This window comes from Drosophila sechellia, chromosome 3L (assembly GCF_004382195.2).
Source record: "Drosophila sechellia strain sech25 chromosome 3L, ASM438219v1, whole genome shotgun sequence".
Classification (NCBI taxonomy): Eukaryota; Metazoa; Arthropoda; class Insecta; order Diptera; family Drosophilidae; genus Drosophila; species Drosophila sechellia.
Window position 1 is genome coordinate 9356697 of NC_045951.1, and position 17863 is coordinate 9374559.

A 17863-nucleotide genomic window follows, 5' to 3' on the forward strand; every position below is an offset into this window, starting at 1 on the left:
TGCTGGGCAACATGTCCTTATCCAGGTCCTCCTGCCACTTCCACTTCCACTGCTGCTGCTGCTGACACTTTACAGTTCAATTAATTTAACGCGCTTTGCATGTAATAGAAAGGCATTGCATATCAGCGGGGCCAGCAGACAAGGATGTGCCAGGACATGGCGCCGGAGGAGCCCAGTTCGCAGCAGGAGGGCTTGGCTCGTGTGGAACGGCTGTGCCGACTAACAAGCGCATTCTGGCCAAGTGGGCGGGGCGCGGAGGAGATATCATCTACGCAAGCTAGCATGGGCTCGACTTGGCAATACCACCCACTGGGATAAACATATATTGCCAGCTTTCGTCGGTATTTATGGGTAGTTGTCCTTCCAAGAGAAAAGTCGTTGGTAACGTAAAGTCATTCATTGCTGGCAATTGATGAAGCTTAAGATCATATCAAGCTTAAAAATAATAAATGTATAAATAAAACGGCCATAAAACTTGTGTTTGAAACTTGAATTTTGATGATTAGGAAAAAGAACCATCTTACCAAGTACGCAGTATCACATTTAGAAAACAAAGTGAAGGCACCTTTTGAGCGCTCATAATTAAGGACACTAGCCAACGCAGCGCACTAATGGAAGGCGCAAAAATGTATGAAAATGAAAAGTGAAAGTATAAGTCAAAATGAAAAATGGCCTTTGTTCCCGCTCACATGGCGAATGCGACATGCGATATTTTGTGTTTTCGGGGCCGAGCTGTTGACATTTTTTGGGGCAGCGGCAGACATAATTACACAGAGGTAGGCCGCGATGTGACCCTGAAAGCAGGAAGTTCACTTTGTGTCATGTGAGACCGAGCAGTCGGCGGTGACAGCCAGGAGAAGCAGTTGAAAGTGCCGCGTGTCCTGTCCAACGTCATCGTCATCCTGTGGCCAAACTAGCAGGACTCGCTGGACTCGCAGGAGTCAGGGAAACGGACACCGCACACTCACATGCCACATGGCACATGGCACATTCATTGTCACTTATCGCGTGGGTGGCGCGTTTAATTCACATTTTATTTCCAGCGCCCGTGGCTGCGCGCGTAATTGTTGCTTCAAAGTCCTGGCCAGGACACGGATGTAGTCAGTCCGCGTTGGCGCTGCACGGCGGTCGTGTGTGCGCGGTGAATAATCGCGATTCGCAACGTGAGTGTGTGCTCCATTTTGGCCATGCAGAACGACGAGGAACCAGCAGCTGCAGCCGGGGCTTCGGGGCTAAGCAATGGGGAATCCTTGCGGAGTCCACCGGCCCCGGCGCCACGACGACCCAAGCCGGGTATCCTGCGACTGGACATCGGCAAACCGCGACGCTCATCAGGTGGTTCCGTCGATTTCCGATGCGTGGGCAGCAGCAGCAGCAATGGGAACACCAGCAACGTGGCCACTGGCGCCAACAGTGAGGTAAGTGAGCATGATTTACGGCCCATTCGGGAGTGCTTACGATTTGGCCTGGCCAACAACGACATGTTGTACGGAATGGCTATATCCGAGAGCGGACGAGGAGGTCAGGTGAGCACAGAAAGTGCCGCCGCCACAGCCAATAGCCATAAACACCAATCGCACTTAACTGGCTTTTGCTGCTGGCCAGGTTAAGCAATGCAGCTCGACCCGGTTGGCTGTTAAAATCATTTTGTTTTACAACCATCGGTGGACAGGTTGAGCTATTCTTAGGTCAATGCAGAAGTGGAATACGCTTAGTATTTTTACTAAAAAAAAAAAACTTAGAAAAAAGCATTGGTTTTGAGCCTGCTAAAATTGAATTTTCAATTAATTAATTAAGTTTAAAAATTCTGTACATTTGTATAACTTAAGTACTGGCTTTCTGTTGCTTAACCTAGCCTCGACTCTTATCGGCTCTAAGTTGTAAGCATTGCTAATGAACTGAACGCATTTCATGTGTGGTTTTCCTGGTCTAACTTTAAAGCTCATTAGTATAATTTGGCAAACTCACTCTACAAAATGCATGCAAAATCTCAGATCACCGGAGGTCTCTACTTTATGGGAGTTAATAAACAAGTTAAATCACTTGGCTACTTAGGCAGCAGGTAGCTAGCAAGTAGCACAGCAAACTTCCCATTGCCACACGAGGGTATCCCAGTGTTCATTAGGCCAGACATGCGACATTGACCAAAACCGAGTGGATGAGGATGGGCACACCCTGGACTCGGGGCTTGGTCAGTGGAGGAGGATGTGATGAGGGATCGGGGGTCGAGTGGGGCTAACATTTATTTAGTCATAAAGCTGATGCGTAATCTCAACAAGCCAGGCCATTCCAAGTGGGTCAGAAGTTTGTCAGTTGGCACGTTCGAGTTTGTTTGGTTGCTTCGACTACACACACAAAATTCGTCCCCACACCCAAAAACAGAGAAACAAAAACAAGTGTAGGAAATGTCGCAGCTGAACGCGGAGGCCCAGCAGAGGCACTTCATCACGCGCAGCAGTTATGAGGGCGCCTGGGATAGATTGGTGAATGTGATGGACGGATTTGGGAGCTACCGCTATCCGGATGGGAGCGAGTATCGGGGCAGGTTCCATCAGGGTCAGTTCCACGGCTATGGTCACTTGCGACTGGCCCAGCCGTACCGCTTTACGGTTAAGGGTGAGTTCGAGCACGGTCGCCTGGTGTCAGTGGAGGACATGTGGTTTTCCGACGGCCTGCATGTGGAGGGCAGTTTTAATGGCATGGTCTTGCAGTGCGATGAATGGGATTACCTGACGCCCAAGGATCGGCGTTATCATGCCGAGCGTCGTTATGGCCAACAGCCGGTGGGTCCCACCGCCTTTCTAACATCCAAAATGCAGCCCAGGAATATTCCCGAGCACTGCTATGATGTGGAGGAGGGTCTGTTCAACAGTAAGACCTGCTGGTTGACGGACCGACCAAGTCCGCTCCACCAGTTCATGTACGTGAGCTGCCCGCAAGATAAGGATTGGATCAAGAGGAATTGCAGGAAGGCTAGAACCTCGCGCATAATTGAGCCACCTTCCGACTTTTGTCGCCGCATTATAGCCAACAATTTGGCAACGGAACGCGCCCAGTTGCGAAGCACGGCCATTTATGCACCCAATGGACAAGTGGATCGTGAGCGATACTTCCACAAGTTGACCAAGAAGCGTGGACAGCCGAATGAGCCGCTGGAGAACATTCCCAGACGTCCCATGCCCCCCGACGATCCCGCCTGGGACACGGAAATGTGTGTGCGTGCCTATGCCGCGATGCTGGATAAACGGCAGAAGGATCAAATGGAGTTCCAGCGCGTGCATCCTTGCGCCAAAATGGAGACGGTGAAGAGACCACGCCGATGGTCGAGCACCTCGGATGTGCGCAATCCGCAGTCGGGTGGACCATCCAGCTGCCAGACGGACAGCTTTGGCGAGGATGAACTGGTCCTCAACTTTGAGGAATCATACCGCTCGGCCAACAACATGATGCGGAAACGGACGGCGGACAACATAAATGTGGTGCAATCTAATCTTATACGCCGCAATAGCTACATGGACATGACCCGGTCCATATTTGAGTTGTAGAACCGCGGATCAAAGTCTTTAATATGTTTTTTTTTCAATTTAAATTTTAGGCTTAAGAGCGCAGATAGAAAAATGAATGCAATAACTTTGTAATCTGTAAAATAAAATTCAACGTTTTTAAAGTTTCTTATAATACTCGTAGTATTTGTTAATAGCTTAATGGTCAATCAGGATTTTGACTATATTTTGCAATAGTATAAAGTACAACCCACTGGAATTTGCTGTATATAAGCCAATTTTTTTTTAGTACAAAAGATAAAATATCTATGCAGGTATAGGACATTTTTTATTAAATGTTGCGACTATTTGACCCATTAGTATGCGATTCCAGTCCTTTGATGGATCCAATCCAGTGCGCTGGTGATCCTAGCAAATCCAGCGGGCAATCCCAAGGTGCACCCGTTGGAGGCTACGAAAGCGGAAATGCCTACCACGGTGGAATCCTGTTTGGTGATCAGGGGGCTGCCGGCATCGCCAAAGCAAGTGGATCTGCCGCTGGGTGTACGGGTGCACAGGATCTGGTCGGAGACGGTGGGGGATCCGTAGAAGGCGACACACTCGTTGTTGGACATTATCTGAAGGTCGACGCACTGCAGCGCATCGGTGAGTCCATTGCTGAAGGTGGTCAATCCCCATCCACAGACATTTGCCCACCAGTTCTCGTAGCGCTGGGATCGATTTCTCAGTGATGGAAGGGCTACCCGGTTGACCCGGTTGCTGAATCCGACTCGAGGAACTCGAACCAGGGCAAGATGTTGATTACCCGTAACGTACTCGCTAGTTCCCACTGTCACCGTGAACTGGGCCTGACTAAGCCGGGTGGCTCCAAAGTAAATGGTCACTCCGGAACTGCCCGTTAGACATTGAGCGGATGTGAGGATCCAGGTGTCGCCTATAATAGTGCCACTGCACCAGATGTTGCTCTGCCCAAATGCCATGCCCACCACATAGGGAGCCTGACCTTCATACGCGGGGCTTCCATTGGTTATAATGTGATCAGGATCCTCGGAATCCCCCTTAGCACTTCCTGCTGCGACGAGAGTTAGACCCAAGAAAACTACCAATAGCTTCATGATTCCAAAAGAAGGTTGTTACTGCCTAGCACAACTAACTGGTTTATATAGATATTCACTGGGTAATTAGTAGAACATTAGTGAAATTTCTTTGATTACCTTGAGGGGCGTTACTCATTAAAGGTTCTTGTAATTATTTATGTAAATTGCCATTAGTGGCATCATATTAGTTCGGCAAAACTTGTTATCTCAAATAAAATAGTAAATTATTTGAACACACATTTCAACGAACATTTACACAACTTTAAAATTGTTAATTTTGGTATACAGTGTAAAGAAGATTTCTAAAAATCATGGAGCAGAAGACAACGAAATCTTCAAGCATTACACAGGTGGATATTCTGTTGACTGGATCCAGATACGTTGGTCCTAGTGATGAGTTGGGCATGCAGGAGATGGGTGTCTACATTTATCCGGATGGGACACGCTACACGGGAGAGTTTCTCAACAATCGTTTCCACGGAAAAGGCACCATACAAATTCCTGATTCCTTGGGTGTTACCTATCAAGTTACCCATCACAATGGCAGACTGGTCTCGATCGATCAAGTCAACTTCAATGATAGTCTGCCCGTGGACTTTGTGATGAAAGATCATTACACGATGAGTTTCAAGCCCTGGACTTATTGCACACCGCAGGATCGCCGATTCTACCAGGAGACCAAGGGGCCTATAGATGCCGTCGGTCCTAATAAATTCCAGTCCAAGGACGGACCAAATCCTCTCAACCTGGGTCGCAACATTTTCGATCTGGGCTTCGGACTGCTGGGCAATCGTGGCTTTATGTTAGACACAAAGACGTTTAGCAACCAGAGTATATATCTAGGATGTCGGGAAGCTCGTCGCTGGATCCGGGAGAACTGTGCCCATGGACCACTCAGCAAGCGTCATCAAAAACAAAAGGTATTGGCCCGTTTTGCCCGTGAGATCATCCGGAACAATCAGGAGAATGCAGGCTGCAGACAAAAGCAGTTTATGACCAAAATCCACCCTTGTAAGCACTCCACCAGCTTGGATAGCTTCGCTTCGGAGCGTCTACATCTGGCCAGCACCACGGATTCCATGTCGTCGGAGGTTCAGGCCATGCGGTTGCGTCATGAGGAGTTCCATGGCAAATGGACAAGAGCGAAGAGCGAGAGCAGCGTGTGTCGCATCAACTAATTGATCCTTAGAATTTTTTGTTACTTTTGCTTCTACTTTTCGATGTGGACTTAAATTAATATATTGTAAATCGTTGGTTGACCCACATTCTGTGACCAAGGAGGAGCTCTAGATTTATGGCCAAATCGCGAAAACTGCAAGCGAACATGGAAATCCACTTAGGCCTAAAGGCGTGTGCTTTCCATTTCTTTCTTTTTACTAGGTCATCGGGTCCACGGCGGCATTGAACCTTTAGCTCAAAGGCTAAAGGAAAAATTGTAAAAATTTAGGCCTAGGCCACCGGCACAGCGGGTAATGAACCCATAATCGCCGAACATTATGCTACACGTGTACGGGGGCGTAAAGATAAATTTGATGTTAATTAAAGCCGGCCGAGAAATCCATTTAATTAAAAGGAACGAAAGTGAAATCAGAGAAAGTGAAAGGCAAAACACAGAGAACACAGTGGAGAGCGCCAAAACATATATTTCAATAGTGGGCGCTCCCCCAGAAAAGCACACAAGCTAACACAGGAAAATGGGGGAAAACAGGCAAGTGGATAAAGCCCGGGAATACCCTAGAATTTCGCGATTTTCTTTATCAACCCTTGCATGTTTGATTTTCATTTACATGGCCGGCCAAGAATACAAGGTGACTCAATATCACATACACAGAAGCGCCATCTAAATGGACATTCGAAGTCCTGTCTGGTTACGCCCGGATACGGCGTTGTTATCACATGCCGTTGGCGATTTTTACACTCATTCGTCTTCGTTCCAACAGGGCGAGGAAGTCAGCCACTCGGACCCGGACTCCCGATCCCCTCCAGCCACCTAGTCCAGCCAATGTCCTGGCGCATGTCCATGTAAATTCCTTTAGAGTGTATGCGCTTGTGTGGGTTTTGGGCACGTTTTGGCTTTGATAAGTTGCCCATTGGGCTGGTCGGGGCGGTGTTGGTGGTTCGTTCTTCATTCATATTCATTCATTATTAGAAAAATTTAAGTTTCACCTGTCTGTGTGAGGTCTTCGTGGTCGCCGTCCCTTTGGATGATGGTCATTTTGTGCCTGGCTAGCCCTGCCAGCCAGCTAAGCCGTTCAGTCTGCGCACAAGGCTGCTCCAAAGCGCTTCGGCTTATAACTGGCTAAATCGGTAGCAAAAAGTGCTAGCTTGTCCATTAAAGGGATTTTCTTTGAGGGCACCAGAAGAGATGTAACACATAAATTGTACAGCAGTGGAATTAATAAATAAGCACTTAACAGAGAAGGTCACTCCGCACGCAAAGAGTACCAGTGTGATTTGAGTAATTAGCTGTCCCGGTACAGCACTTGAAAATTAGTTGAGTTAAGCTCCTGCCCATCCATTTGTAGAACAACTCGGGAGTCACATCGCCTCATCAACTCTCTGTGACCTGGGCACCGCCATGCGACTTGGATAGAGGTGGCTGGCAAATGCAGAGCAGCGCCGATGCCAAGAGGGAATTCTACAAAGGACAGCGAGGCAGAAGGTGAGTCCTTTAAAGCGATACCTCAGACCATCTCTATATCGGTATCTGCGTTTCTATTAAATTCCTTTAAAGAGCTGCGTCACAGGAGGACCACAGATCCTACGAACTGAACGGTGCGTACATCTATCAAATTAAATATACATAACAAATCAAACAATAGTTTGTTATATCCGCTTGTTCATTTTGATTTAAGCAAAAATATATTGATTTGATTTTTAACAATATTGACTTTATTTGCCGCACATTTTCAAATATTTTGGATTAAATTTTGTTATCTAAATAAAAGCATTTAAACATTTTGGTTAGCAGTTAAATGCAGAATAATCTTTTCTGTCTGCGTTTAATATAAAGTAACCACCTAATGACCAAACCCCACTGCCACTCCAGATTTCCCATTGCAAAACCAGAGCAGCGACGCCGAGAGCTGCCACCAGGAGCCCCACTTTGCCCAACAGCGTCCGCCTGGAATCGGATTCGACGAGGATGGCGGCGGTGGCGACATTGACGATGAGGAGAGCTACACAATTTCCGTATCGGCAATAATGCAGAGACGTGCCAGTGTGCGCGGCTATCGGGGCAAACGTGGCAGTCGGAGTTCGCGACGTGCATCCAGTCCCATGGATCACGTCCTGGACAGTGTGGAGCGGCGACGCTCCAGTGTCTATACGACAAGTTCAGGCAAGTCTGTGGTCCGTGGCCCATAAGTGTCCAGAGCAGATTTCGTTTAGTTAACGAGCGGACTGCTCCCCGGTCCTTTTCGGTCATCCTCAAGTGGCAAGCTAATCAACGTCTGGGGGCCTGTTTTCTGTAATTTTTCATGCTACGTGCGGACCGTTTTGATGGCGTGGCATACGGGGCGTATGTGTAATCTGTTTGCCTCGCTTTGACTTTCGTTTTACTTTGCAGAGGAGGGCACCAATCAGGAGTCCACGCAAGAGCAAATCTTTGAGAACATCCGCCTGCACAAGGAGGTCATACAGTCGGTGAAGCTACAGCCATGGCCCATCCGCAAGAAGCTCAAGTTGGTGCGGCAGGTGGGTGTCCATGGTTTTCCGATGGGAGTGGTATTGGATGGAGGCTTTGCCCAAAAACTGGGCGCGTTCGTTTTCACGCCGCTTGTCAGGTCGTTGAAAATGTTACGACCGCCTATCCTTCCTTCCATCCTTGCAAACCTCCCCGAACACTCATCAAATGCTGAGCCAAACTTTTCGATTTCATTCACACACAAACAAACACTCTTTATCTCCCATCGCTCGCTACACCCTGGAATTTTTAATGATGTTTGGACTTTGCGGATCCTGCGGCTCCTTGGATGTGTTGACAGGCCAAAACATATGTGGCACGCCACGAGGGCGCGCTCCAGGAGCGCTTCGCCATGTCACGCAGCACCCGAGACTTGTGGGCGAGGTTTAAAATTTTAATGGCGGCAGTAAGTGATTTTGTAACCCCCTTCTTTTTTCTTTTTTTTTTTTTTTTTGGTTTCCCCCTCGCCGGAAACGCCTGCAGAATGCGAAATGCAACGGGCCCAAGGCGAAAGTACCCCAAGCCATGCAAAAAAATATTTATGTTTACACAATTTATGGGCCATTTTCCGGTCGGGACGGACATTCAATAAATCCACGCTGTTCGCATAGTTCACCGAGCTATGTGAGCCCCATGGCATTCTCGCTGTGCTGGGAGACCAATTAAAATGCGAACTTGCCGACGGCCCTTCCTTTCTAGAAATAAATCCTTTCTTGCATCCGACATTTTCTGCAGCGATGGCGACACTGGAAACGGGAGACGGCCAGCTTCCTTACCGTCCTCATTCCCTGGGAGCTGCGCATCAAGGAAATCGAATCGCACTTCGGCTCCGGCGTAGCCTCCTACTTTACATTCCTGCGATGGCTTATGTGGGTCAATATCATGATTGCCATTCCGCTGGTCGCCTTCGTCATTGGGCCCGAGGTGAGTGTCCTCAGAAGTAGCCAATTCGTTTGCCACACACTTTACACACAATTATGTTTCCGTTTGGCTTTGTTCCAGTACTTTGCCACAAAGCACGGCGAAACGGATCCCAGGAAAAGGATGTCCGACCCGGAGGCTCGGGTGGCCGGCAATCTTTTCACGTTCTGGGAGTTCGAGGGATACCTGAAATATTCACCTATGTTTTATGGGTAAGACAGACTCCTTATTGGTTGGATGTGGCTTCTCTTTCAAGTCAGTCTGCTTAAAAATAAATCAATAATAATTCCTTTAATACGGACACATAAATCGTATTTGTTTTTTTAAAAGAACATAACTCTAGAAGAAGATTATGTGCTTAAATAAATATTTATTTGTACTTCTTAATTTGGAGAAAGAGAGCTCTATTAATTGCTGGCAATATCCCCATATCATCCCTTCTCTTGTTTTCCTATCCCCCAGATACTATTCAAGCACATCCGGCATTAGCACGTCCGGATATAAGCTTCCCTTAGCCTATTTCCTTACCGCCGTTCTGGTCTACATCTACAGCTTTGTGGCCACGTTGAGGAAGTGAGTATGGTGGGAGCAAAAGGAAATAGGGGTCAAGGGGTCATGGGTATGGATATGGTTCCCAGCGTGTTGGGTAGGCACTTCATTAAATACTTGGTCATCGAAGCCGCAAAACGCAAACTAAATGTCAGACTGCTCGTTAATTAATTAAACAAAACTGAAGCTCTGATTAAATAATACAACTCTTGGCCGTGTCTGCGGGCCTGAAAAAGTTTCGACGCCTCAAAATAATCAAAGGAGAAAGCATTGGCCATTATGATTTACGCACGCACACAACCGAGCACGTGCCTCGAAGGGGGCGGGCAGTGAGGGGTGAGGGGGCAGGAAACGGAAACGGCAAAACGCCATTTTGAGCATTGGGCGTCTGACACGCTTTAATGGCTTTGTCGGCATTATGTTGATTTCGTAATTGAACAAAGCAGCAATGTCAACAGTGAGCAGCCGGCACTGACCTTTCCATATAGCCACTTTTGCGGGTCACGTGCTCAACGTGCGTGGATTAATTCAATCGCAATGCTATCCGGGATTCAAAATGGGAATTGCGGGGATTTCAGAACAAATTATGGCTGAATTCCCACTTTCGATCCATCGACAGAATGGCGGAAAACTCGCGCAACTCGAAACTTTCCTCGAAGGACGACGAGTGTGTCTTCTCGTGGAAACTCTTTACCGGCTGGGACTTTATGATTGGTAAGTGGGCGGCCTTGGTTAAGCAACGAGCTGCCATCATCACAAGTTTTGCATCTCCCACAGGACACGCGGAAACGGCGCACAATCGCATCGCATCCGTGGTCGTGGGCTTCAAGGAGGCACTGCTGGAGGAGGCGGAGAAAAAGAAGGATAATCGCAAGTAAGTCGCTGCCAAACTGAAGCTATTTACTTACCATAATCGATACGCCATGTCCTTTCAGCTGGCGGGTCATACTCCAGAGGATACTGGTCAATATCCTGGTGATGGGACTGCTGGGCTTGTCGGGCGCTACGGTGGTGTTGCTGGTTAATCAGTAAGTGGATTGGGGAAATGGAGATGGAGTATGCACCGAAAAATACTGATTTAAATTCTTTGATAAATATTTAAGTTCTTCGCTAGCTTTTTTAATGAGAAATTAAAAATTTATATGAATTATTTCAAAATTGGTTTCTTCTGTAATACTTTTTATTTACAGCTCTGAGGATTTGGCCAAGCATGACAACTGGCTGAGTCGCAATGCGGTGAACGTGACCATGACCCTGCTCTCCTTCTTCCTGCCCATGATATTCGAGGCACTGGGTCTGTTCGAGAACTGGCATCCCAGGCAGCAGCTGCGTTTGCAATTGGCTCGGTAATGAAAAAACCAGAGCTAATGATAAATAATTGGATATAACTGAAATGCCCTCACTTTGCAGCATTATGATCCTGAACATGTTGAACTTGTACTCGCTGATGTTCTCCTTCATCTACAAGATCAACAGCAAGGAGAAGCCGCTGCAGATGCTGAAATTGGAGAACGAAACAAACACCATGGAGCTGAAGAATCTACTTAGTTCGATTGAGGCTCTAAGGGCCATGACCCCCACGACTTCGCTGTATGGTGAAAGTACGTCGGATGGGCTGTTCGATGACTCCACCTCAACGGCAACTTGGGGTGAGGATGCTGGTGGCCTCTTTTCGACCACAGCGGCTGCCGCCCTAATCTCTTCAACCGTGCAGCGTCTCAAGTGCTATAACATGACTGTAAAATGCTCAAAGCTGCGGCGCAACATCATCAGTGGCAAGCACTTGGCCACAACTCTAATGGTTCTCAACCTGACAACACCAGCCATGGTGCCACCAACTTTGCCAACCTCATTGCCCACCACATTGCCCACCACATTACCCACCACATTACCCACTACATTACCTACAACATTGCCTACTACATTGCCCTCCACATTAGCCACCACAACGCCGACAACTTCAAGTATTTGGACTTCCACAGAGGCAACGTCGCCGACAACTACAACGACATCACCTTGGACAACTTTACCGCCCTCGACAACAACCACTGAGGCAACCACAACAACAGAAAGAGCCACCACAACCACAGAAGAAGCACCAACCACAACCACACTGAAGATCACCACTCCCGAAATAAATAGTACAACACCAGATACTACAAAACCCCCGGAAAAACCTATTAATACTGAAATACCCAACTCAACAACGAATTCTGCAACTTTGAGCACAATACCAGCCACTTCTAATACCACTAATTTACCACTGAGCAGCACCACCAAGCTAACTACAACCACGGAGAAACCCCAGGGAGAGGATAACTTCATCTACACCACCGGAGACGATGAAGGCTCCTACGACTATGGCAGCGATTCCACATCAGACGCTCCGGATTATAATAGCTATTCCGAAATAACGGATTACTCCTCAGAACCGTCGGAAATTGAAGATTTCGACGAACAGGAAAGCACGGATCAGGCAGACGATCCATTGGCCAAAGTGTTGGAGCAGCTCGATGAAAATGAGACGAAAGGACGCAGGAAAAGAGCATTGGCCGAATCACCATTCTTTACCAGCAAGTACAGCAGGCGACATCGCAATGAATCCGCTGTCTCAGCTGGACAACCACGAGAAACCACTGAATCGGTGAATGCCACACCCAGTCGGTGGCCATTTAATTGGGCATCCAACAGGCAAACCACACCGAGAACCACCACAACAAGAAGAGTTCACAGTAGAATTCTAACCAAGGAGGAGTGGGAAACCCTCAGACGACTTAGGAGCAGGATTACTACAACCACAAGTACGTCAACCACCAGCACGACCACGACAACCACAAGAAGACCCAGGTGGAGATATCGAACAACGACTACTGAACTTACGAGCACCACCGATGAGGAATCCTCCACAACGGAGAGTTCCACTGAGTCATCGAGTCCGGAGAGCACCACCAACGCCTTCGATAGCAGTAGTAGCACCACCGAAGAATATGAATACACCACCACGGAGGGATCGGAAAATAGGCCCTACTATGTGGGCTATGTGGACATATCGGAAATGGGGAGTACCATCTACTACGATGGAGACAGCGAATTCCTGGAGGAGTGTGTGATTACCATTTGCCCCAAGGGTGATGACTTCTTTGGCAGCACCACCGAAAGTCCGGATAGCACCACCCAGAGCAGCGACTCCAAGCAGCTAACCACCGTGAAGCTCACTCCGCTGGAGCGGAAGCAGAAGCGTCTGAAGGAAGTGCAGCTGGCGATTAAGCAAATACAAACCAATCTGACGACCATGTGCTGGGAGACCTCCTTGGGCCAGGAGCTCTCCAAAGTCATCGTTTTCGATGGGGTGAGTGCGGTTGCGGGGGTTCCCCTTTTCACTCAGCAGTTCAAAATGAAATTTATCACCATGAGCTGCTGCTATCAATTTCCCTGGCCTGCCAGCTCGGAAGCCAGTGCTTCTGTATCAGAATCTATTTAGACTTATATATGATTGAACTCAAATGGGAGTTGCGCTCGAAGCTTTGTGGGCGTGAAAGCCCGTTTAGCTAAATTATCCGGAAAATTTAACGCAAAATTTGTCTTCCGCCTTTGCACTTGAGTACTCTTTGTCTTCCTATTTTTTCATTTTTTGTATCCTTCGCTTTGAGGGGGCCAAGGGAATTTTGAAAATCAAATTTTTGCGCTCGTCTAGCAAAACCAAAATCCACTTGACTTAAAAGGCCAAACGATTTGGGAAAGAAAAAGCAAAATAGCAGCAATGCGAAAGGCATTTTATCATAATAATCGCTCTCGGGAGTCCTTTTCCCTATTGATGCGAAACTCAGCTGGTGGCCGGAACAGGAACCGGAACAGAAACTTGGTAACTGGGGACTCGCTCTTCGATTTCCAGTCAAAAAATTTACATAAGCCATAAGCATGATTGTGAACTTTCGGCTCGTCGAATGGCAACTTTTATTTGGCCATTTGCCACGTCGAGTGTCGATTGGCATCCCATTGGGCCGTGAACTTTTAGTCTAATCGTAAACAAATTCATGGAATTGCTAAAGTTTTCAAGGTCAGCCAGGCACTTTTAAGATAAGCATACGGTGTAGATATCCCAACAAAGTCAATAACCCTATTGGTAGTAGACATCTCAATCCATGGGATTACTTGCCCTTTTATTTCGTACTTAACATTTGTCCGACATTCTTGTAAACTGAGTGTGTGGGCCGCCGTTCGAAAGTCCCAAAAACACAAAAAAAAATAGTAGACATGGGTCCCGTGCCCGATTTGATTATGCTACCCCCCCAAACATGGCGTACATAATCTCTATTAAACGATTTAAGCACATAAATTAGGCAAGTTACGGGCCGGGCTTAAACGCATTTATGCTTTACGCATAACAAAATGCTGGGGCGATAGGAAATTGAGTTTGGTCATGTGCGGCTTGGGTTTTGGACTGGGATGCCCAACCAGAGTGCACATCCACCTCCACATCTACATCTCCATCTCATTCGAGTTTGGGGCACGTGTCCGTGCATGAATTTCGACCACAGAATCGAAACGGTAAATTCAGCCGTAAACTAGGATTGAAGGCGGCACAACAACAGAGATGCAACGATCCGGATTACGTGTGTCAACTTTTAAGCGCAATCATCCGGTTACCGAGTTCATTACAATGCGCTTATTAAACCCCACTTCCCAACCTTATCTCTTTCCACCACGAAACCAATTCAATCCAAAAAGCTGATGTCCATTGTGGCGCCGCTGTGCATCGACTTTCTGCGCGCCCTCTTCGTCCGGTATGTCAATCAAAACTGGTGCTGGGACATGGAGAAGACCTTTCCCCAGGTGAGCAGACGACGTCATCCGGTTTTCGGGTGTCCGTGGTGACTAATGTGAGGCTTTGTTGTCGTTTCGCAGTACGGTGACTTCAAGATAGCCGAGAACATCCTGACGTTGATTAATAACCAGGGCCAAGTGTGGATGGGCATATTCTTCTCGCCGGGCCTGGTGCTCATCAACCTGGTCAAATTGATGATCATGATGTACTTCCGTTCGTGGATAGTGCTCACCTGCAATGTGCCGCACGAGGTGGTGTTCAAGTAAGTGGTCTCATCTGGTGATGGGAACTTGTTGTAATCCGTAATCCGTAATCCGTAATCAGGGCCTCCAAGTCGAACAACTTCTACCTATCGCTGCTGTTGACCATGCTGTTCCTTTGTGTCCTGCCCGTTGGCTATGCGATTGTGTGGCTGCGCCCTTCCTGGCATTGTGGACCCTTCTCGGAGTACAACAGGATAGCTGAGTTCATTACGAACACCACCAGGAATGCTCTGCCAAAGTAAGTTTTTGAACCGAATGAAACGGATTTTTATCTTGATTTAAAACTTTCCAGACAACTCCACGAACCCCTGGACTATCTAACCTCCTCGAGCACTGTGATTCCATTGCTTCTGCTTCTTATCCTCATTATATACTACCTGGTTTCGCTAACTGGCGCCCTCCGCGAAGCCAACCAGGATTTGCGCACCCAACTCCAGAAGGAACGCGAGGAGGAGCGCAAGAAGATCTTTAAGGTGCCGGAGGTCAAGCAGGCGGAACCAACGGCCACCACGCTGACAAATCGCTGGCGCAAAGTCCTCGAGGCCAGCTCTCCGGTAACACCCACCCAACCACCCGATTTCGATACGGAGGAGTACAAAAATCAAGCCCGGAAAGGTAAGCCATGTCAAGTGAGAGATTTAAGTTCACAACTCATTTAGTTCGCTACCTCATTCCCTGCATTTAGAACTAATCTCACGCATCATGAAGAAGGCGTTGCGCAAGGGATCCGCCACGTCGGATGAGGATTCGTTTGTGCGGCGCGACGACGATGACACGGACAGCGAGCACCAGGATTCCCTGCCCCACGACGAGGAGGCCAAGGACAAGCGGTTCGGCCTGTCGCGATTGCAGCAAATCCGGCGTACCCGCAAACCATCGCTGGTGGACATCGTGCAGATTGCCAAGCAGGAGCGGGCACGGGCGGGCTCCATTGTGGCCGGAACAAGCTCCTCTGGAACTGCCAATTTTCCCATAAAGGAGACCCATCCAAAGAGCCGCTTCAAAGTGGAGAAACATGAGCGCAAGGATAAGGGCAGCATGAAGGATAAAAAGGACACCAGGCACAGACAGCCGCCACAGCAGCAGCAGCCGCCGCCCTATGAATCGCCCAAGGACAATGAACATGATCCGGATACAAATTCAAGGATTGTCAGCGAGCGCCGCGCCAGTTTGCTGAGACGCCACAAGGAGCAGGCGGAGGGAGACGAACCACCCACTACCCCCGAAGCACCACAGACACCCATCTCGCCAGCAGAGCCCGTGGAACAGGCGCCCGAGGAATCCACACCCGAAACTCCCACGCTGGCCAAAAGCAAATTCCACATAGTTGATGAAAAAAAACCCCCGCCGCAGGAGGTGGAAGATAAACCCTTGCCGACACCCAAGGAGAGTGGCAGTGGCGGTGGAAGTTTGGGCAAGTTCAAGTTCCGTAAGCACAAATTCAAGTCAAATAATGTGGCTGCCGCCAAGCCGGAGCCCGAGGTGTTCAAGTTCGACGAGCGGAGTGTGGAAAGGAGTTCGGATGTGCCGGCAACTCCAGCCGCAGAGTACCTGAACAACGAGCCATCTGGTACTGAGGAGCAGTATAGGAGTCTGCCCTCACCCACGCCCAGCCAGGGTCTGGGTCACCACCAGCGGCAATTGTCCGTGCTTTCCCGGCAGGGTCGCAAGAAGATCGGCAACCTTTTGGCCCTGGTTCGTGAGGCCGTCAATCTCAAAAAGGACGATGTGGAGCAGCCGGGCTCGGATGAGTCGCCGGGTCCCACAACGCCCACCTACTTGGCGTACACACCGCCACCACCACCATCAGTATTGTCCAGCGTGTCCAGTTCGACTGCCTTGGAAATGCCACCTACTCCGGAACCTGAATCTCCCACGCCCAGTGCACCACTACACTTTGGCAGCAGCACATCCTCTCGTCCGCCTACCAAGCCACCCAAGCCTCCAGCTGTGCCCACATCGGCCACTGCTCCAACGGCCACCATGGATGACCTGGAGGAACTGGACACAGCCGGTCCTATTACATTTCCCAAACGCAGCGATTCCCATCGCCGTCGCACGATGAGGCAGGATTCACAGAGCTCCATTTGGTCGGATAATATACCCACAATTACTATAAGCACCACCGGCAGCGATGAGTGCATTGTGCACGCAGCTGCTCCACAAAATGGACTTCCCGAGCAGCGAAGTGCTTCCCCGGAGCCCACGGTCAACATTATAAAGATTGACATTGAGAACGAGCAGGAGAAATGATGTACCTAGCGAAGAAGTGCCTTGAACACCAGATTGTCTTCTTGAATAAGCATATTAGCATTCTTCCTACTTCCCTTAATATTTAGCTTGAATCTTGTTCTTCAGAATATAAAAAGAAAAATAATAAATAACAATAAACCACTCTATATTGCACTTAATTTAAATATGTATTTTATTTAATTGTTAGGGCTAGAAAACATATTCCCTACACTAGAAATTAAATTACGCGCCAAGTTCAGTACTGGAAAACACCATCGCAAGCAGTGGTTGCAAGCAGTACGACAGCAGTTCTAAAGGTGGCCACACGTTTGGGGCGCCACTCATATCGAATTTTAAATTCAAGGAATTTTAACAGAAAAATTTAAGTCTCTTTCCAAAAAAAATTATAATTAAAACAATAATTACAAATTTAATACCATAATTACAGATATATACTGACGTTAATGTGAAATTTTTTATCATTCGAAAGTGAAAATAACATGTATAAATTACAAAACAAAAATTTTAGTACTAGCTGAATTTAAATTGCTTATCCCAAACACATAATAGTTGGTTAAATTGTTTAAAAATGATCATAAACTTAAATTTGAATGCTTCTTCAATGAAACCGAAAGTGCGGCGACGTTTGTGGTACATTAACCTCCTTATCAGCTGTGCCAGCGATAACCTGCTAACTCCAATAACTACAAAGTAAGCGGAAAGTAGAGCAGAGAGTCCAGCTCTCACAGCCTCCACTCCCAGCCGAAAATCGAGGCAATTATGCAGAG

The 17863-nt window shown here is 48.0% G+C and overlaps 4 protein-coding genes across 4 annotated transcripts; 3 read left to right on the plus strand and 1 right to left on the minus strand.

Moving 5' to 3' along the window:
- The first annotated feature begins 844 nt into the window (after positions 1-844).
- Positions 845-17241, plus strand: LOC6605068. Its single transcript, XM_002029873.2, has 19 exons — positions 845-1418; positions 7126-7262; positions 7335-7375; positions 7650-7940; positions 8169-8296; positions 8587-8691; positions 9021-9209; positions 9288-9418; positions 9669-9779; positions 10375-10469; positions 10533-10629; positions 10691-10783; positions 10946-11101; positions 11166-13104; positions 14484-14588; positions 14661-14842; positions 14905-15081; positions 15136-15458; positions 15529-17241. The coding sequence occupies exons 1-19, from the start codon at positions 1188-1190 to the stop codon at positions 17094-17096; spliced, it is 6099 nt and encodes a 2032-aa protein (XP_002029909.2). The 5' UTR covers positions 845-1187; the 3' UTR covers positions 17097-17241.
- On the plus strand, positions 1827-3680 carry LOC6605061. The gene has a single exon (XM_032717293.1). The coding sequence runs from the start codon at positions 2406-2408 to the stop codon at positions 3543-3545; it is 1140 nt and encodes a 379-aa protein (XP_032573184.1). The 5' UTR covers positions 1827-2405; the 3' UTR covers positions 3546-3680.
- Positions 3811-4621, minus strand: LOC6605065 (serine protease 1). The gene has a single exon (XM_002029870.2). The coding sequence runs from the start codon at positions 4616-4618 to the stop codon at positions 3860-3862; it is 759 nt and encodes a 252-aa protein (XP_002029906.1). The 5' UTR covers positions 4619-4621; the 3' UTR covers positions 3811-3859.
- On the plus strand, positions 4798-5865 carry LOC6621479 (MORN repeat-containing protein 5). The gene has a single exon (XM_002045590.2). It carries the CDS (start codon positions 4912-4914, stop codon positions 5776-5778), a length of 867 nt encoding a protein of 288 aa, XP_002045626.2. The 5' UTR covers positions 4798-4911; the 3' UTR covers positions 5779-5865.
- Positions 17242-17863: the final 622 nt, after the last annotated feature.

Excerpts from the sequence above, each read along its gene's own strand:
- LOC6605061 (XM_032717293.1), top strand. The coding sequence starts at position 2,406 with ATGTCGCAGCTGAACGCGGAGGCCCAGCAGAGGCACTTCATCACGCGC.
- LOC6605065 (XM_002029870.2), bottom strand. The coding sequence starts at position 4,618 with ATGAAGCTATTGGTAGTTTTCTTGGGTCTAACTCTCGTCGCAGCAGGA.
- LOC6605068 (XM_002029873.2), top strand. The coding sequence starts at position 1,188 with ATGCAGAACGACGAGGAACCAGCAGCTGCAGCCGGGGCTTCGGGGCTA. Across the intron at positions 9,210-9,287 it reads CCTTCGTCATTGGGCCCGAG|TACTTTGCCACAAAGCACGG; the intron begins GTGAGTGTCCTC and ends GCTTTGTTCCAG. Across the intron at positions 10,630-10,690 it reads AAAAAGAAGGATAATCGCAA|CTGGCGGGTCATACTCCAGA; the intron begins GTAAGTCGCTGC and ends ATGTCCTTTCAG.
- LOC6621479 (XM_002045590.2), top strand. The coding sequence starts at position 4,912 with ATGGAGCAGAAGACAACGAAATCTTCAAGCATTACACAGGTGGATATT.